The sequence below is a fragment of the Nerophis lumbriciformis genome, linkage group LG18 (assembly GCF_033978685.3).
Source record: "Nerophis lumbriciformis linkage group LG18, RoL_Nlum_v2.1, whole genome shotgun sequence".
Lineage (NCBI taxonomy): Eukaryota > Metazoa > Chordata > Actinopteri > Syngnathiformes > Syngnathidae > Nerophis > Nerophis lumbriciformis.
This window is the reverse complement of record NC_084565.2, coordinates 26,900,441-26,922,574: the sequence shown is the minus strand read 5'-3', so window position 1 is coordinate 26,922,574 and position 22,134 is coordinate 26,900,441. Positions and strand designations below refer to the sequence as shown.

Below are 22,134 nucleotides of genomic sequence, written 5' to 3'. Positions count from 1 at the left end.
TGATTTATCACAGGTCACTTGCATAATTTAAATTAAATTAAAAAAACACATTTTGGACACACAAAAAAAGCAATTGCAGAATGTCATACAGGATTTTTTATCTAAAGTCCAGTCATGGTGTATTTTAGAGTGACATTTACCAGGGTCGCATTTTAGGTAATGAGCCGCCGTTAAGGTAAAGGAGCACGTGCGGTCAAAATAAATTGTGTGATTAAACTGTGTATATGCGATTATTTTTTGTGTGATTAATCATATGAGTTAACCCTTTATTTTTGACAGTCCAAATTTTTATGTGAACTCCGGATGTCAGAAAATGTGTCAGTAAAATTTGTCAGTAAAATCTTATGATTTTGGCCGGACTTAACAACCAATCTACGTCCATGACTTGGACGCTCCACAGTGGAACCCCGTTCATGTCACAAACGAAAGCGAGCATTGTCGGATGCACATATTGCGTAGCACTCATTTTTACTCAAGTTTTGGTTACCAAATATGGTTGTTTGCACTAAAGATTTAGATGTTCAATCCGAAGGACCGCTTAAAGGGGAACTGCACTTTTTTTTTATTTGGCCTATTGTTCACAATCATTATGAGAGAAGTTTTTTGTTTTTTTTTCGCATTTTAACATATAAAAATCGTCTCGTACTAGGTGGCTAGCAATGCAGCTAATGGGGACAATCAATTGTATTACTGAATTACTTTAAAATGCATTCAAAAACCGTCAACAATACTTCATGTAAGTTCCGTAACCCATATAATAACCAAACTGTAGTGACATTGTTATTGTAAGAGCGAACACTGAGGAACTCTTTTTCTAGCGTAGTAACACAACAGTGTGCTACAGTATTCGCCGTACAAGCCAACTATAGCGTCTACATCAACACGAAACACATTTGAATTTGTAATGCACAACACTGCATTAAGACACCAATTTGTACTGACTGAAAAATATAAACAATCACTTTACAGTATCTATAAAGTATTAGCCCATGTTTCATGTTTTGTTTGTACAAAGCCGAGCTAGCCAGACCGCGTATGTGCTGTAGTTGTACTAACACGCATGGTGGGCTGCGTGTATCATGATCAATATTAAAGTGACTCACTCGATGGGCAGTTGTTCATCTGGTCCAGCTGGCCAGGGACGTGTCCTGTTGATTTTGGATAAGCACTCCATTTATGTCGAAATAGCTTGGCTCCAAGTTCGATATTTAGAGCATCAACATGGCTTTCACACTCCCTTTGTGCTGGCTTCGATAAGCAGCAGTATATTTAGATTCAAACATATAAGGTTGTGAATCCTCATATGTCCAAAAATAGTGTCCGTTACCAAGTCTGCCATGTTTAGAACACACACTCGTGTTTGGTTGCGGAAGTAGGAACACAAGTTGTTGCCAGAAGTCAGAAGTGCGCTGCTATGTAAACAGAAGTAGTCAGTCCCAGAAATAACTAAAATGATCAAAATACGATAAATATTTAAATTAAATAAACATATTGTTATGAATGTATCTGTTACTACATTATATATGGACTGGCAGTGTGTTTATAAAACGTTGATGGAGGGTTCTGAAGTTGTTTTAGAGGGCTTTGAAGGCTACAGAGGTGACTCCCATTAGCCGCGTCTTTTAAGGGTTTTTTTTATCATCTTTAAAATTGTAAAAAAAAAAAGATAAATAAAAAGACCTGTGTGTACTTGTTTCTCATAATGATTATGAACGATTGGAAAAATGTATGAAAAAAAAATGCAGTTCCCCTTTAAGTCATCAAAAATCCTGACTTCTCCCTTCACTATTAGTTTTATTTTGTATATTTTTGAGAACCAGAGCCCTCAGTAGACACCTGATTTTGGTCTATTATTTGTTGTCAGTTACAGGATCGCTCTGCTGTTTTAAAGGACCTAGTCAAAGATCACAAGTTGTTTTATCCTAACTCACGGGCCACAAGTTGAATAGCCCAAATGATGAAAAAGAGAGGACCTAAAATGGAACCTTGAGGAACACCATTAGACACCATTAGTATAACTAAAGAAGTATCTGAGCGTATCTGAAGTAAACAAGCTACAGCAAAACCTTAGTTACTTAAATCAAATTATGAAAAAATGGAACTGATAAAAAGGAGAGGACTTAAAGGGGTTCTTTGAGGAATGCCTCAGTTATGTTAATCACAAGTTTGGACCCCAGTGTTCTATGTTTGCTAGCAAGGTTAACATGTCAATGCAAGGATCGGCCAATGTGTTTATAGTGGTCCAAGTTCCTCTATACAACAGAAGCACATTACTGTTTTTAGGAATTTGCTGCAAAAATGTCCTCCTAAGTTTTGAACTGAATGGTGTCTTTCCCTGATTTGGCCCCCAGGCTGAGAGTTGAACGTACTAGTGTACGATTAAAGCCGACTAAAGCACAAAGGTGTCCACTTAAGGGGTGTACCCTCAAAAGTTACTGCTTAATTCTTGATTCTTAGAGCAGAGGAGTTAGGAACATATCTTAAAGGAATTGGAAATGCAGGGTTTTTTTTTGGAGTTTCAATACAGTAGATCAGGATTGTAGATACTTTTTCACCTCCAGACCTATGTTTTGTACGAGCCATGGTTGTTATCGCCATGTTGCATTGCAATGACAAGTGTGGCACTGACCGATGAGCCTTGAGTCGCTAGTTAAGTCGTAGTATCACTCGGTGAGCCGTTTCGATGCCGTTTTATTGGAATTTACAGGCCAAAGTCTACTTCGACATTCAGAGACCCGATAAAAAGTGTCCCGTTGGGACCAATTTTGGTTCTCTATACCGTAAGTTTAGGAAAGGCTGTTGTGGTTTCTACCGTGAGAGTCATAAATTGACTGGTAGGGCTCCAAGGTAAATGTTTATATTGTGTTTATTCTTTCCTAAACCTAAGGGTCAGGACCTAAATTGGTCAGAGTCAACATGCTGTATTCTGTGCAATTATGTTATGACAACAATACATATAATGCAGTTTCACATGGGAAAGAATGACAGAGGGCCATTTTTAGATTCTTAACCATTTGCCTGCCAATCCAGTCTACTTTAAAGTTAAAGTACCAATAATTGTCACACACACAAGGTGTGGTGAAATTATTCTCTGCATTTGACCCATCACCCTTGATCACCCCCTGGGAGGTGAGGGGAGCAGTGAGCAGCAGCGGTGGCTGCAGGCCTGAAAGTGTATATGATTTTCCTTTTTAAGGTTTTTATAAGACTTTGGTCAAAGTATCAGCATACGTTTATTAAATTTCACCAGTGTGAAGTACTCAAAATGAGCATGATATTTATAAGGCTGTCAAATGTAGTAATTTATATGAATACTATATTGCGAGAATCAGTTTTAATCAAGAATAGCGTTCAGTTCAGTTTCAGTTTTCAGTTCGGTTTCAATTTATTTGGAACATGCATACGATACAATGTAATGCATCACACATTTCCAGTTGTTTCAATACAGCACGTCCGAAGAGGAGTAGGAAGATGCTGAGCTTATTTAATCCTACCCCTTTTCATACCATAGCAATTTTATCCAATTTCCTTGCTCGCTGTAACAGAACAGTGAACAAATAAATAATATACCGTAGTAAGCAAGCAAATATTAAATACATAATCTTTGTCTCGATAAAAAAAAAGAAGAAAAAAAAAAAGGGTTGAAGATGTTCATCATGACTCTTGTTCTGTGTACTTTGTGAACACTTGTAGTTTGAACAGTCTCTTAAACTGAATCATATTGGTGCTTTCTTTGATTTCTTTGCGTAATCCATTCCATAATTTAATTCCACATATGCTAAAGGTTTTAAGTGTTGTACGACCATACACATTTTTAAAATTAGATTTACCTCTAAGGTTATATTTCTCCTCTTTTGTTGAGAAGAATTGTTGTACATCCTTGGGTAGCATGATTATAGTCTGCTTTGGACATAATTTTAGCTGTTTGCAAATGCACCAAATCGTTGAATTTCAATATTTGTGATTCAATAAATAAAGGGTTTGTATGTTCACTATATCCAACATTATGTATTATTCTAATTGAACTTTTTTGTTGAATCGAGAATGTATTCTGAATCAAATCGTCCCATCCCTATTAATTGTAATGTTATTATTAATCATTTGACAGCCATTGATTACCATTGTTGGTATTTTCTCTATTACCGTTGTTGGTATGTTCATTCTTCCTACATTGTTGATACAATTTATTGTTACAGTGTAATAATTATTGTTGCCTGTGGTAATGCCACCATGATACTACATTTGTATTATAAGCCTTGAACAAAGTAACAGTGAAACTCAATGTATTAATCACTGAATTGAGAAGTGGGGGTGGGATTAAATAAATTATCTTCTTCCCACTCTGTCAGGCAAAACTGGATCATCATGCTTACATATTGTAGATTACCTTTTGCATTATATTAATATGTATTATTATATATATTATTGTCTACCTTGTACTGTTTTTATGTCATTGCCTGAAATAAATGAATACAAAAATTGAAAAACGACAGCACTAATATACGATTAGGTCGCAATAAACAGTTTTATGAAATATTTACAAGCTTTAATAAAACAAAAAATTTCTAAATAAAAAGGGCTTACATATTTTTACATTTTCAGACCACTACACTGAATGGTTCATTTTCTAATATATTTTTGAAGTTGACTTATGCTGCATTTAAAGACCCTTCCCCGATTTCTTTTGAGGTGAGGTCGATGTCATGTCATGTGTCATACATGATCCGCAACACCTTGGCAATCCGAAATAGCCTAAGGGGTTCGGGGTGGGTGGATGAAATGACCTGCGGTGAAAACGAGCGCCGCCACTCTCCCACTAGAGGGGTTTTAAAGAGTGTACACGCGTGTCTCGCTCTCCTTACATCACACGTTGACTGCTGTGTGCTTAACGAACAACCAGGCTCCCAAACCGCAGCTGCACTGTTTACTCCCATGCTTCACCCGCCCTCCCCATAGTACCGCCACATCAATTATTAAGGCGAGCTATTGATCATCTCGCGAGCTTACATGGGTTTTTTTTTCTCTTCTTCAACATTATCCGGCATCAATCACACATTAATGCCTTATATCCAATTAGAACCTTAAACAGCCCAAAAGAAGAAGTGCTGATTTGTTTATTTTGTCATCCCGTTTGGGGTGCAGATGCGTGTGATCGACGCCATTGTGCATTGTGCTATTGATCCATGTGGCTGGAAGCTTGTGGGATGAAATAATTGTGTTTAGGGCCTATATACAAGAATGTGATTAACCATGTGTTGAGGGGGCGGTGGGTTGGGGCCGGGGGAGGGGGTCACCACCTTGAACTGTCCTCAAACTGACTGAGGAGTGGAGGGCTAGGTCAGCACCATGGACAGCACCGCCGACGCCAACCTTTTAAATGCTTTCTAATGGGCTGTAAAATCAAGTTACTAGACTGTAACCTTTTGATAGATCACTCACCGTTTGAAAACACTTGGAGGTTTTAACACGCCAGTTTGTTTACATAACGCCACATGTGTTTCCGTATCTAAAAAAAACTAAGCAAGAGTAAAAACCCATGTCACAAACACATACAGTATGGAAGTAGTACTTCCATTTAAAAGTAAAAGTACCACTGATGGTCACACACACACTAGGTGTGGTGAAATGAACCTCTGCATTCGACCCATCCCCTTGTTCACCCGCCCTGGGAGGTGAGGGGAGCAGTGAGCAGCAGCGGTGGCCGCGCCCGGGAATCATTTTTGGTGATTTAACCCCCAATTCCAACCCTTGATGCTGAGTGCCAAGCAGGGAGATGATTGGTTCTGTGACAGAGCTTCAACTCAAAACATTGGTATCTCAAATTAACGTTTCTCATTGAAATTAATTGTAATGAAGGTATTTGGTGATTTTCCCACTCCTGTGCAGTTTTAACATATAATATGCCTTTTAAAAAGGGAAACAACATTTTAGTTCGAAATATTGTTAGAAAAAAACCTAAACAATGCAATAGAATGTACTACTAACAGCTACAGTATTTATTTTATTTTTATTTATTTTTTTCATTGACATCCAGCATCAGACATTCCTATCCATTATATTCACATAAATCATATATCAATTGTCTGCCCTAAATGTCAAAATATTTTTGTTTGTATCCCACCCAAAAAAAGAAACAACAAAAAAAAAAGTAATATCTACAAATACATCGATTAAATAAACAAACAAAAAGAAAATAAATAATAATAATACATTAATATAATAATAATCAGAAATAAAATAATATATATATATATATATATATATATATATATATATATATATATATATATATATATATATATATATATACACACACACATATAGGGAGTAAATCCCTTTTTATTTTTTATTTTTTGCAGTACAATCACTAATTCGAAAAATTAAAGACAGGTTTATGGGGTGTCACATAGTTGGCCCAATTTTCCCAGTATGAAGTAAATTTCTCCAATTTATAATTAATGAAGGCAGTTATCTTCTCCGTTTTATATATGTCCATTGTTGTTTCCATCCATTGCTTCAAAGTTGGGCTCTCCTGGGATATCCATTTCCTAGTAATGGTCTTTTTACAAGCCACCAGTAGGATATTCATTAAGTGTTTATCTTTCTTCAGCCAGTCCTGAGGTACATGTCCAAAAAACAGTAATATTTTGAAGTTATATTAGTCCTAGCTGCTTCTCCATCAAACACACCAACAGCAGCTTTTCCATATTTTCATAAACACGTGCACAATATTTTTTTAACAATCTTGGTAGGCATTAGACTCATTCTGCTTCAGCATGGAGGAGACTAGTAGTGATACGCTCGAATCGAAGTTGGCGACGCGCTCTGTCGTGATTTTTGATTATTTATTTTTTTCATCATTCACTTCTTCTTCTTAGTACTATCCTTCTCATACTTTCTATCATTTTGGTTGCAAAACAACGTTTTGACGATCTCTCGCTATAAGTTATTACTATACAGCAAATGTTTTGGTCGTGTTCGTTGTGGCATTTGCTGCGCCAACTAATTTTTGTAACTCAAATTTTGCTTGCAACTAATAAAGCGTAACAGTCAGCAACAATACAGCTTTTATCTCAAAACACTCTTAAGTTGAGGTACCACTATTACACGTTTTCTACACCATTCCAAACATCAATAGAGAGACATGCTAACCATTTCACAAGCCAGTGCAAAAAAAAACGTAAAAGAGAAAAAATGTCGCTGCATGCTTTGAATGGGAAAAGTAGCACCATCTAGTGGACTAACAATATAAATAAAACTCTGAAGCCTGAAGTCCACTTAAAATCTCCACATGAATTCAAACCAATTCAAGGACGAGAGATCACAACTGTAAAATGTTTCACATATCCTTTCATCATTATTAAACTGGAACAACAACCCAGGGTCACTCGGATTAAGGCCTAGTCCACAAATGCAGTACTTTTCATTGTAATAGAGCCGCCCAGTCCGACAAAAAAAAGGCCCCCCATCCCCTCTCTTGTCTTTTTGTCCGGTGCGCCCTGACCTAAGAACCCCGGAACGTGCCTCAGCCATTCGTATGCTAATGAATCAACTGCACTTTTCGGTCAAAGGAAAAAGGACCTTGATTGCCAGGATACTGTGAGACAGAAATTCGCCTTTTTTGGCGCTCAAGGTTTACGGAATGGAAAATGTAATGAAGTAGAGATTAAACCACAATTTATAATAGACTACTATGGTTCTGCACCAAATTGCCAACTCTGCTTACTCGTCTCAGTTAAGGTTTGAACATTGTTGCTTGTACTCGCATGTAACTTTCATCAGTTTTGATTGAACTCATTTTCAGTGCATATTTACGCTGTATACATTTTCACTGTAAATTCACAACAAGTTGCTGGCTAATATTTATATTACTATCACAATAACATGTACGGTGTTTTATTGTGAAATAGCAGTTGTGAAATGTAATGTTATGATGTTACATTACATGTTGATTACAGTATTTTACTGTGAATAAATACTGTTAAATGATGTGAAATCCTGGTGCATATTTACGGTCTATAAGTGTTATTTTGCCGTGCATATATATCTATTTAAAAAATAAAATAAAATCTTGCCCACTTTGTTGGGCCAATGTGCACCACCGGTGGTTCTTGTAGCACAGTTTAAGAATGAATATTCAAATTTATATGAGATTTTTGATTATATTTTCTAAAAAAATTCAATAAAGATACAAGCAATAGGCTACCCATGACTATAAAATGGCACATTTGGACTGACGCCAGTTGTGGAATAAACACAATCTAATAGCAACTAAGACAGGAAAAGGTTGTGATTGCATTTTTTTAATAACAGCTGTCTTATACTACATCGCCCCCACCTTTTTTTTTTTTTTTCACTATACACCCCCCCTCCTCATTCTCCTGCAGGGGAGAGACCAATGGCAGAGAGTGCTGAGGCGGGATAATTGATAGATGCACTGGCTATCCTTATCGATCAGGCCTGTATCGATCCCACCAAATACATTGAGATGGAGTGTGGAATTCAACACAGATGCAAAAGACGAATTGTTTACAGCGTTGCATCTTCCCAACGCTGCCGCCTCTTGCTAGCACTTACGCTATAAGTTGACATTAAAAATAAGGATTTCAAATAAAAACAGGTATTATTTTTTTTAAACAATCGGTATAGGGTGTGCACGCGTGAGGACCACATCGGACCCTCTGGGTGTTTGCTCCATTAGGCGTGAAGGGCATGCACAGTCCCCCTGAAAACGGGCCATCTCAACACACACACACACACACTGAGTGCATGTGTGTGTGTGTGTGTGTGTGTGTGTGTGTGTGTGTGTGTGTGTGTGTGTGTGTGTGTGTGTGTGTGTGTGTGTGTGTGTGTGTGCATATACAGACAGTGGCATTTTCACATTAGCTAAGCAGGGCGGCTACATTGATTTGTGTGGCTGTGATGAATTTGGAATAGTAATTTGAAGTTATTGATTGATGTGGCCCAGCGAGCCTCACTTTCAGGATATAGAACACCCCCCACTCCTCACTCACACACACACACACACACACACGCACACACACACACTCGCCCACGCATGCAACCCGCCATAATGGTGATTTTGTAAATGCAATCAGTAAAATAATTGCCCCGCACATTTACATATACAAGCCATTTGTCATTGTGTGCCATTTGAGCGCCATTTTGGCTACAGGTTGTAGAAATAATTGAAATCAAACCATATTTATGCTCTTTTCTGCAGCTTGAATGGATTTTAAGCACACCTTGTCTTTCACTCTCGACGGATATCGGCGGGTTTTATCCCGACGCACAGTGTGTGGAAGATATAAAACCCCACAGCCCAATTAGCTTTAACAGCGGTGGCACTTAAAGAGACAATTGTAAGGGAAGGGTGGGCTGGGGAGGGGGGTGGTGGGGGGTGCAGGTGTTTAAATCTTTATTTACCAGAACCCGAGCTAAAACGCAGCAGAGGAACAATTTACATGCCAATTAAGTGCTTTTCAATAAGGCATCGACTGGGACTAAAATATGCCACACTATCTGCCTTAATTGAAGTGTTGGCTTTGAATAACGACGAGCAAAAAAAAAAAAAAAAAAAAAGGGGGGGGGAGGCGGCTGATTGACGTCTAACGGCCGTTTAACAACAACAGGGCGTCGATGAGAGAGGATGCGTGCGCTTTAAACCTGCAAGCTAGACTATTTTCAGTGGCAGGGTGTTGATGATTTTCCTGCAAAATAATAAAAAAAATAAAAAAAATGCACCATGCTTTTTTGTTCTAGCAAAATATGCCGACATCTGGATCCGAATCGATCATTTATCAGAGCGCCACTCTGAAAGGGGACGCCTGGACCTGGAAGTATTGATCCATAGGAGGGGGGGGGGGGTCAGAGACAGCCCCACATCCCCACCACCCCCAACTCATCTTTACTATAGGCCAGGATTTGATTGTTTTGGGTGCATATATATATATATATATATATATATATATATATATATATATATATATATATATATATATATATATATATATATATATATATATATATATATATATATCTGTTTACATGCATCAATCAAACAAGAGTCAACCCCAGGCCTACATTTAACACCCCCCCGAACCAAGTTTTACTCGATTTAATCGACTTATAACTTGCAGTAATGTCCGTTTGGAGCCCGTCATTGACAGGTCTCGCCACATTGACTCGGAATTGATCGTGCGCTGCCTCGATCGTCACTCACCTGCAAGCCGGAGCGCCGACATCCGCTGGAACTCCGGCTCCTGGAGCCACTTCCACATCCGCCGGAAGGTCTCCCGGCCGGACTTGAGTTTACTCCACGGTTTAGGGTTCCGCAGCAGGTCGGAGAGAGTCCCCTGGGAGCGGCACAAGATCCTCTGGGCGAAGATGGCCTGCGGGATGCTGTAGCGCTTCAGCTCGGCGGTTATTCGCTGCGCCACCTCCTTGGTGTTGATCTCCTCCACCTGGCCGGAGCCCCCGCCCTGGACGCCCCCGACCACCGTCTGCCGGTCCCGGTCTGACAGCATGGAGCCGTTTGCCTGAGAGTGCGGGTGGCTGTGGTGGTGCATGCCGTTCAGGGACGACATGAGCCCGGCTCCGTGGCCGCCGAGCCCCCGCGCCAGGTGCTCCTCGCCCCGGGACAGCATGGCGTGGGAGTCGAACCCCCCGGCGGAGAGCATCTTGTCGTTGGAGAGGTGCGCTCCGGGGCCGTAGGCGCCGAGGGACTGCTGGGAGCTGTGCAAGGGCCCGAGGCCGTTGGAGAGCGGGGACAGCGGCTGGCCCATGCCGGACATGTCCTTCGGGTAGTGGCCGTAGAGGTTGCTCATGGACGCCAGGCTGCGGTCGTCGCGCATGAGCGTGAAGCTCCCGCTCACGTTGCCCGCCGACAGCCGCTGGTGCGCCGGGTGGTGGTGGTGGTGGTGCGCGTGCGCGTGCGGGTGGTGGAACTTGTCCGACACGGTGGAGATGGGCGGCAGGTGCTGCAGCGGCGTCAGGGTGGTGTAGGTGCTGCTCAGGCTCATGCCCGAGTCGCACGACATGGTCATGGCCGGGTGCAGCGGCCCGGAGAGCGCGTGGTCCGCGCGGTAGTCGCCGGCCCCCTCCAGGATGGAGGCCATGCTGGACACCATGGCCGAGCGGCCGTGGGACGACACCAGGTTCCGGTGGGAGGCGGACGACTGCCGCGCGTGCGGGGAGTTCATTAAGTCGCCGCTTTGGTGGGAGTGGGACACGCCGTGCAGGTTGCCGATGTTCTCCATGGTGAGCTCCATGTTTCGGGGGTGGGGGGGGGATCTTTAATTCCGCCCCACTCTTTTTGGCTCTCTCTCTCGTCGTCCTGCTTTCCGATAAATTGTGAACGATTTCAAAGGCGAGCCATTGATTGTGCGGGGTGCTTGTGCGCAGTCAATCCAGCATGGTCCTCTCCTTGTGGCGCCGCTCTCTGCGATGGCTTCCTTTCTTTCTCTCCTCCACGCACCTTCCACGGCTCTCTCCTTTCTCTCCCCCCACTCGGTCTGCGTGCGTGGGAGTGTGTGTGTGTGTAGTTGTGCGCATGTGCATGCGGCCCGGGTGGAGTATCCTCCAGCTTGTGCGCTCTTGTCCAATAAGGGGGGGGTCAACGTGACGTCACTCGTGCACCTCAAATTCCTGCCCGAAGATTGCATTAGGGCAGTGTTTTTCAACCTTTTTTGAGCCAAGGCACATTTTTTTGCGTTGAAAAAATCCGGAGGCACACCACCAGCAGAAATCATTAAAAAACTAAAACTCAGTTGACAGTAAAAAGTTGCTGACTTTAAAGCATAGCCAAGCATGCATCAGTATAGCTCTTGTCTCAAAGTAGGTGTACTGTCACATCACACCCTGACTTATTTGGAGTTTTCTGGTGTTTTCCTGTGTGTAGTGTTTTACTTCTTGTCTTGCGCTCCTATTTTGGTGGCTTTTTCTCTTTTTTCTGTATTTTCCTGTAGCAGTTTAATGTCTTCCTTTGAGCGATATTTATATATTTGTTTTAGCAATCAAGAATAGTTCAGTTGTTTTAATCCTTCTTTGTAGGGACATTGTCAATTGTCACGTCATGTTCGGTTATACACTGTGGACGCCGTCTTTGCTCCACAGTAAGTCTTTGCTGTCGTCCAGCATTCTGTTTTTGTTTACTTTGTAGACAGTTCAGTTTTAGTTTCGTTCTGCATAGCCTTCCCTAAGCTTCAATGCCTTTTCTCAGGGGCACTCACCTTTTGGTTTAAGCATTAGACACAATGTTACCTGCACGCTGCCTCCCGCTGTTTCCGACAACTATAAAGCAACTAGCTACCGGCTGCCACCTACTGATATGGAAGAGTATTACACGAGTACTCTGCCGAGCTCTAGACAACACCGACACTCAACATCAACACAGCAATTGCAGACTACAATTACTGGTTTGCAAAAAATATTTTTAACCCAAATAGGTGAAATCAGACAATCTCCCACTAGTGTGCCGCGGCACAGTGGTTGAAAAACACTGCATTAGGCGACACTAGTTAAAAAAATAAAAAAAAACATTCTTTAGCAATCCTTGTGCAATGTTTACTTTGTGGAGGATAACAAGGGCTTGACTTTTTGATAACGTTAAGGCGCACATGTGATGCGGACATTTGGGGTGAGAGGTTAAATATTAATACCGCAGAGCTTCCAACAGTCGATATTTATCGCGGGGCGGCTTTAATCACCAAGATGGCGCATCATTTATTCATGCTAAAAAGTGATATTGAATTTGAGAGAGTTATGGTAATATATCAGTTGAGCGTGCTGTGCAAAAAAAATGCGCACACGTTTTGACCTTTAGGGCCTGCGTGGAAGATGCACGATTGCCCCTTTTTTTTTTCTTTTTTTTTTGGACCACTAACAGTTCTCAATATTTTTAACTTTAAAGGTATTGTATTGCTCAATGAGCAGCCAGACTTTTAAAAATAAAAATAAAATAAACATTTAAAGTTATCATCACACTAAGGCCCTGGATGGAAAATACACGAGTGCCCATATCCTTAGGATCGCTAACAGTTTTACATGTTTTAACTAATGCATCATATATTTTATTAAAACAAATGGTTAAAATACTGTTCCATGTTTATCATCATACTAGAGAGCCTTGCATGGACGGTGCACGAGTGCCCGTTGTTTTCGGACCGCTAACAGGTTTCAATATGTTAACAAAAATGTTTTATATTGCACTGAGCAGCCATAACTTTTTCATTTTTTAAAGTTAAATGTACTGTTCCCTGCAGGTAATCATCACACTAATGGCCTGAATGAAAGGTACACGAGTGCCCCTATCATTTGGATCGCTAACAGTTTTACATGTTTTAACTGTTTACATGTAGCATATTTTTTATTTTTAAAAATGGTTTTGATCGCAGGTTTACTTAAAATGATGTTCCATGGTTATCATCATACTAGAAACCCTTGCATGGACGGTGCACGAGTGCCCATTGTTTTTGGACCACTAACAGTTCTCAATATGTTAACTTTAAATGTAGTGTATTGCTCAATGAGCAGCCAGACTTTTAAAACACATTTTAAAAATACTAATTTAAAGTTAGTGTTCCATGGTTATCATCACACTAAGGGCTTGCATTCAAAATGCACGAGTACCCATATCCTTCGGACCGCTAACAGTTTTCCATTTTTAACTGTTTACATGTATCATATTTTTTATTTAAAAAAATGATTTTAATCACAGTTTTATCTAAAATACTGTTCCATGGTTATCATCATACTAGAAAGCCTTGCATGGACGGTGCACGAGTGCCCATTGTTTTTGGACCACTAATAGGTCTCAATATTTTAACTTGAAATGTAGTGTATTGCTCAATGAACAGCCAGGTCTTTAAAACACAATTTAAAAATACTAATTTAAAGTTAGTGTTCCATGGTTATCATCACACTAAGGGCTTGCATGGAAGATGCACGAGTGCCCATATCCTTCGGACCGCTAACAATTTTCCATTTTTTTAACTGTTTACATGTATCATATATTTTTTATTTAAAAAAATGGTTTTAATCACAGTTTTACTTAAAATGATGTTCCATGGTTATTGTCATACTAGAAAGCCTTGCATGGACGGTGCATGAGTGCCCATTGTTTTTGGACCACTAATAGTTCTCAATATTTTAACTTTAAATGTAGTGTATTGCTCAATGAGCAGCCAGACCTTTAAAACACATTTTAAAAATACTAATTTAAAGTTACTGTTCCATGGTAATCATCACACTAAGGGCTTGCATGGAAAATGTGCGAGTGCCCATATCCTTCGGACCGCTAACAGTTTTCCATTTTTTAACTGTTTAGATGTATCATATTTTTTATTTCAAAAAAATATTTTAATCGCAGTTTTACCTAAAATACTGTTCCATGGTTATCATCATACTAGAAAGCCTTGCATGGGACGGTGCACGAGTGCCCTTTGTTTTTGGACCGCGAACAGATTTCAATATTTTAACCTAAAATGTTTTATATTGCACAATGAGCAGCCAGACCTTTTAAAACCAATTTTAAAAATACAAAAGGTCACTGTTCCATGGTTAACGTCATAACTAAGCATGAGTGCCCATATCCTTCGGACCGCTAACAGTTCTCAATGTTTTAACTGTTTACATGTATCATATATTTTATTAAAACAAATGTTTTTAATCGCAGTTTTACTTAAAATACTGTTCCATGATTATCATCATAGTAGAAAGCCTTGCATGGACGGTGCACGAGTGCCCATTCTTTATGGACCATTTTAACTTTAAATGTTTTATATTGCACTGAGCAGCCATGCCTTTTTTTTCTTTTTCTTTTTTTTTTTTTAAGTTAAATGTACTATTCCCTGCAGGTTATCATCACACTAAGGGCCTAAATGAGTGGTGCATGAGTGCCCATATTCTTTAGGCTGCTAACAGTTCTCAAGTTATTATGTTTATTTTTATTTGTATTGCAGTACAAGTTAAATTTGGCATTCCATGGAAGGTGCATTTATCATTTAGACCGCTTTTTTTGATGCTTTCAAGACTTTCCTGAATCGCAAAGTAAATGAAATGTCCTCTTCTATTATTATCACATTTTTCTTCTTTATCAAGAGATGCATCATGTATTCATGCTTAAAAGTATAGATATTGAATTTGAGAGTTCTCTGATAGTATATAATTAAAGCATAGTGAGTGGAAAATACGCAAAATAAATCTACCTTTAACAAACAAGCTTAAAGCAAACACTCGATTAGAACTACGGTGCCACTTGGTCTGTCTATAGATTAGGGGTGTCAAACTCATTTTAGATGGGGGGCCACATGGAGAAAAATCTACTCCCAAGCGGGCCGGACTGGTAAAATCACGGCACAATAACTTAAAAATAAAGACAACTTCAGATTGTTTTCTTTGTTTAAAAATAAAACAAGCACATTCTGAAATTGTACAAATCCTAATGTTGTTGGGGGTTTTGTTTACCCTTACATGTTGCGGTTCATAGTATTTTATCTTTATTTGTCGTTATGTATACTTTCTGAATAAATTATGTGATAATGTTCATCAGTCAACTCATTGGTGTTCATTTTCAATCTATCAAGATACAAAAATAAGATCAAAATGATATTACAGTATTTTTTTTATGTAGTTTGCTCATTTTCCTTGACTGGTGCATTAACATGATGTGGTTTTTTTTTTTTATATATGTAGCATCATCTACAAAGATACAAATAATTGCTATTGCGACATCTAGTGGACACATTAAGAACAGCAGTTTCTTTCATTCAAAAATTAGCACACTCATCCCGCGGGCCGGATAAAACCTGTTCAGCCCGCGGGCCATACGTTTGACACCCCTGCTATAGATGGTGCATGACTGATAATTTGGTACCGCCGAGATTTTCAACTTGCACATTTTGGTGTGACATATTTTTTCTATCGTATAATTTAGCCAGAGCCTCTTTGTCACAGTATAACTTCCTCCTCTGTGGTTATCATCACACTTTCCCTCTTTGCCAAGAAGTGTCTTATTTATGCTAAAAAAAAAGTAAATGAAAGTCGTATGGTGTGCACAATATGACCACATTTTTCTCGGGCCAGCGTGGAGTATGCAGTGTGTGCACGAGTGCCCAGATCATATGAATCTCACTTGATCAGAATTCAGATTTGTCATTTTTGTGATATACATTTTTGATTATATTGCACTGAGCAACCAGACCCTTTTCTATGTCAAAATTCGATTTTATTGTTCTATGGTTATCGTCACACTTTTTTTGAGTGCACGGTGCAAGAGCATGATTTTCTATGGGATTGTATAACCCATATTATAAACTAACATTATTCAAATGCAATTTTAGTATGCATAATTGTACTAGTTGTCATCAAAAAGCACAAAAATATAAGAAAAAGCAAATCACATGTTAATCTGTTTTTCCCAAAGTTTTTGTTTACTCAGCCCAAATTTTATTTGCTACCTCCTCCATTTACGAGACATAATTAGATATGTATAGGTTAGCTCAGGAAAAAATACAGAGGCTATATCATCCCTACAAGCCTGTTTCACAGGTATCCCTGCTCGTCAGTGGATTTTATATAACATTGTATTATTATTATTATTATTATTATTATTATTGGTAATATTGGTAATTATTTTTTTATATAAAATCCCCTGATGAGCAGGGAAACCTGAGAAACAGGCTTGTAGGGATGATATAGCCTCTGTATTTTTTCCTGACCTAATGTATATTCCGCTCTATTGAGCACTGTATAACGGATAAACCACAGAAACCCTAAACTATAATTAGATATATAAATATATTTCTCTAAGTTTGACAACTGAGTGTCAGGAAAATCGCAATGTAAATCCAATCCATCATTATCATTATTATAGGCTACTATATGTATATATTTTTTCCTTAAAATAACAATAAAGAACAAGAATGTGACTAAAACTTGGAGCATTTTACTTACTGACACTCAGCACAATAACAAATAGACTTTGGGCAAACCTAGTTGATGCTCACTGAGCTGAAGTCTCACTTTTTTTTTTACATTGTTTTAACTTTTGTCGTTTGATATTTGCAGAAAATTATACTCGAAATCCATAATTTTGTGCAACATCCTGTAGTGTTCAACTCCAGCTATGAAACTTGCGCAATGACGTCATTCTGGTCAGTGATCAATCACTGTCAAAGTGCGTATGGATCATGTAGAGATGCGTCGATATAGCTCGGTGCCTATTCTAAATGTCCCTGTTTTAGAGGGGAGAGTATATATATATATATATATATATATATATATATATATATATATATATATATATATATATATATATATATATATATATATATATATATATATATATATATATATATATATAAATTTAGTGGGGTATATTCAGCACGTTTGTATCCGGAGGGGACGCAACACTTGTCAATATAATTAGGTTTAAAATGTAGTGAATCCTTAAAAATCCAAACGCATGAACTATATATGGTTGTTTATGTGTGTTTATTAGTAGGCTCTTGTAAATGAGGCGGCGCATATGCCGATGTTATATGCAAAAATAATGGGACCATTAAGATTTCGACTGCAAAAAAATCAACAACACCCAAAGCAGTTAGCATCACTAACCATGTGCAAACTGCATAAAATATGAATAAAATAATGTTTATTGTAAGATGCACCGGAGTGGGCCACATAAATGGCACCCCCAAAAAAATGAGGGAGGAGGTGATGACTTTTGGCTCGTGTTATCATGAAGACAACAACAGTGTCCGCTTGGGTTAATGTCCCTTTATCGATCCCGGCAAGCACCGCTATCGAAAATGAATTACCGAAGGCTCGCGGAGCGGCGAATCCGTCATCTGTGCGCAGCAGCCCGGCCACTGCAGATTATTGGCCGCGGTGTTGGCTTGATGGATGTCGGGAAGTCTCTCGTTGCTCACTTCTTTAATTTAGCAGGAATTTTACTGTAGGGAAAATTAGACTCACAGTAGGAAGTTTAGAAGGAAAAAAGTAACTTTAACTAGTATTTAAAAAATAAAAAATAAAAATATAAGTAGATTATGCGCATCACATTATTTGGTCCAGTTTTAAAGTATTATATTGTTGGCTTAGAAAAGTGGACTAATTGTATTTAAAGCCCACAGGTTGTTTTTTTTTTTTATATAGGTTGAGATAGGCTCCAGCACCCCATGTAACCCCGAACGGGACAAGCGGTAGTGAATGAATGGATGGATGGATGGTTTGAGAACATGCGTGCAATAATAATATAATAATAATAATTATAATAATAACTGTGATGAGGTGGCGACTTGTCCAGGGTGTACCCCGCCTTCCGCCCGAATGCAGCTCAGATAGGCTCCAGCACCCACCGTCACCCCAAAAGGGACAAGCGATAGAAAATGGTGGACGGGAAAATGCATGCAAGAGTCACTTTATTAGGCACATCGGCACAATATGTATAATAATGATGCAATTGCAGTCTTTATTTACTAACATAATAATAATAATATTATAATTATAATAACTGTGATGAGGTGGCGACTTGTCCCGAATGCAGCTGAGATAGGCTCCAGCGACCCCGAAAGGGACAAGCAGTAGAAAATGGATGGATGGATAATAATGTCCTCCCCATTCTAAAGAGATTAACCTAAATAAAAAAGACAAATATATCATGAATGCTGCAAATTACTCGTTTTTTGTTCATTCGTGCAGTTAGTTTGAAGTGTTTGTCGTTCACATTCCAGGCATGTTTTTTTTTTTTTTTTTTTTTTTTTTTTTTGCCTTGCAGAGCATTTTGTTATCTTAAAGCACTGCTGTCGTTTGCTGATCACATAATCGATGATGAACCCGGCAGCTTCTGAAGGATCGATATAGCAGCATAAGAAAATTTGCATTGTTCAAAAAATTAAATAAAAGATAAGAAACATTTATTTATTTGTGGGGTCGTGCAAAAAAAAAAGTGGTGCCTACATTTTTTAAATTGCACCATCTATTTTTATCCAAATGACTGATATAATGTTGTTAATTTGCTATTTCCACGCGCGCACGCTCTGTGTCTATAGTCCCACAGTGGAAGAAATCACTCCATGTGGACACACTAATCTTTTCATGACTTCTTGAAAGACTCCTGGCTGATGCATCGCACCTAATGTATTCTAAAGTATATTTACTTGAATCGGACTATTGGCAAAAGTTAAGTAGGCAGTGTTTAGTAATGCGCCATTGATCACGCAGGCCTCCGAGCATATGCGCGCGCACACAGCTAAAAAAAATTGCCTTATTATCATACAAAATATTTGCACAAAAAAAAATGCACATTCTGCTATTTTCCCTTACTTTATCTTTCTTCTCCTTGTTGCAAACTTTCAGCGGTTTGCAGGAATCAAAGTTGCATTTTTTAATTATTTTTTTTTGGGACTCGTTACATGTTTGTGCTGTTAAATCTTTAAAAAGGCAGTCGGCCGTTAAAACAGGTCGCTTCAGGTCTGCAGGACAATTTATCTTTTTTTTTCTGTCTTCTAAAGGAAAGAAAGAAAATGAAACGCGCGAATCGCTTCGGCATTGAACGCTGTTGTGTTTGTGGAGCGTTTGCCTGCAGTTTGTTAAGGAATTAGTGTGTTGCCATAGATTATTATTTAGGTGCATTTGCATTTGAAAGCAGCCCGGCTATACGTGATCAATAGCCCCGGTGCCATATTGACCCATCTGCAGGCTGATCGATTGGCAGCAAGAATCGGGCTCGCGTCTTTTCTCTGCTCCTGCATGCAAAATACAATATTATTATATAGCAAATGTAAAGAATAAATACATGGACATAAAACACAGCAAGGCCTTCACTGTGTTCATTTTTGGAAAATGTTCTATGGTGCCCGAAAAAGGCCCAATTGCTCAGTAAGGCTTTAATCAATATTCATTTTCTTTTTAAAATTAAATTAAATATAAGTGCATTTCAATATATTTAAAATACACCACACATGTAATTTAATAAAAAACAAAATATGCTAAAATGTTTCGTTTTGTGGCTTTATTTACTTTTTATGATATTGTATTGTTTATTTATTTTTCAAAAATATTAGCGTCTTTTTTTCTTTTTCTTTTTTAACAACAACAAAAGCGTCCGGAAAAAAAATCAAACTAATGATCTGATTTGTTGAAAAATAATTCCAATGCATTTAGTTTTTTAAATCCACCAAAAGGTCATGTTTGTTTATTTCCGTTAGAAATAAGCATCTGGTGACGTCACTTCAATCACAAACTAATGACAAACAATGCATTATTGATCAATTGGGTTGGATTACTGAACATTAATATTATTATTATTATTATTATTATTATTATTATTATTATCGTTCAGCTTATGTTTACCACACATTTGACTGTTTTTTTTCCAGATTTAGATTTGTAGGTTTGTCTATTTATGGCTGCAGATCACGTGATCTGAACAACTGCAAAAAAAAAAACTATTATGTTATGCATTATTTTGTCTGTAGTTATTATTTTTTTAAGTTACTAAAAGTAATTTAAAAAACGTGTGTGTGTGTGTGTGTGTGTGTGTGTGTGTGTTTAGTTTTTATTCACAGAGACATTAAACTCAAAGACAGATATGTTCCGCACCAGATTACAGCTAAATAGCTCATTTCCATCTGCAGTCCCCATGGCTACCTAAATTAAAGGGATACAAAAATCATGCAATAAAATTATAACAATAAAATTCTACTATAGCATGTAATCAAATTAAGAAAAGTCATAAAATGCCCTTTTATTGACACATACTTATTATACAATACAACCACACATTCAATGTACATCATAACACACCTCATTTACATCATAACCATGATTTTAACACACACACCTCACAGTTTACACGTGTGTGTGAGTAGCATTTATAGTAACAATGTGTTAGTGTAAGGGAATAGTATGTTTTACTGTGAGTACTTTGAGTCAGAGTACAGCAGATACTCAGAGTTATACAGTATAATATTAACTTATAAAAAATTATATAATAGGAGAAATATACTGGCAGACTATGGAAAATTACAATTGAGTATATGGGTAGATTTACTATATATATATATATATATATATATATATATATATATATATATATATATATATATATATATATATGCAGCGATTACATTAGTGCACATAGATTCAGAGCAAGATCCGAGGGATCCAAGTGTTCCTAATGAATTGTCCACATAGTGTAAACATATATAGTACTGTATGGAATATTAGTTATTTAACAAGAACCTATTCATGCATATAATTCACTATGCAGATTGGTATAGAATTTAGATTTGTGGCATTTATATACATTTAGGGTAGATTTAGGCTGTTAAGAGTATTCATCACATATCAAATGAATAGTATTATAATGCATTTGTCTAGATATATTTAGTGTAGATTTAAAATAGACTTTATTAAATCGTGTCAAGAAAATGGTTGACTATATTGATTAAAATGGATGTTAGGTTGATCAATGCAAGATCTGGGTAGATTGTGCAAGTGTTCCCAGTGACGCGTATCAACATAGGTAGGTCATCTTTATTAATTGTATGAAAGAAGTGAATAAGGCTTTATGTCATTTTTTTGGACAAGGTGAAATAAATACTGTAAAGTACACAAACAGTCACTATCCAAAACATTAGGTACACCTTGCACAGTCAAAGGTCCAATGCCGGGAGATTGTTGTAGTGTTCCTAATCAAGTGTCCAGGGACTATTAGGATAGTATGTAAAGTAGAGGGGGGGTCTCCAACCTTTTTTTCTTTTGCATGAGAGCATACTTGTGTACAAAATAAACATGGTTAATTATTTTTGTAACATTTCATTTCAACCCACACAAAAGGGAACATGCTGGTTTTGTCTGAGTATTTATAAAAACAAATGAAAATATCCCCAAATCACATTTTGTAATAATTAGTTGGAATGCATCTTATATTTTAGTTTGCATTTTTTTCAAGTGTTGTTGTTGTTGTTTTTTTAATCACTATTCACACTGTGAACAAATTACCAGGATTTCACAATAGTAGTTTTTTACAGTAAAATACTGTGATCAAAATTTAAACAAAAGAAAATATGATACCCTTATATTTCACAGGAATTAACTGATATTTCCCAGTAATCTACTGTAATATTG

General features: G+C 38.0%; 1 protein-coding gene and 1 long non-coding RNA gene across 3 annotated transcripts in view; one reads left to right on the top strand and one right to left on the bottom strand.

The window, feature by feature from the left end:
* The window catches only part of onecut3a (one cut homeobox 3a), a 61,706-nt gene extending 50,358 nt beyond the window's left edge, over positions 1-11,348 (bottom strand). Inside the window, exons 1-2 of one of the 2 annotated variants that reach the window (XM_061977922.1) lie at positions 11,152-11,348; positions 10,223-11,118 (exon numbers count right to left, since the gene is read on the bottom strand). In XM_061977922.1, coding sequence (XP_061833906.1) covers positions 10,223-11,118; positions 11,152-11,270 — 1,015 coding nt within the window. In that variant the 5' untranslated portion in view covers positions 11,271-11,348. Of the gene's footprint in view, positions 1-10,222 lie in introns of both variants that reach the window. The other variant, XM_061977921.1, reaches the window with a different exon arrangement.
* The window catches only part of LOC133617742 (uncharacterized), a 122,712-nt gene that overhangs the window by 14,646 nt on the left and 85,932 nt on the right, over positions 1-22,134 (top strand). The gene's annotated exons all lie outside the window — the stretch shown is intronic.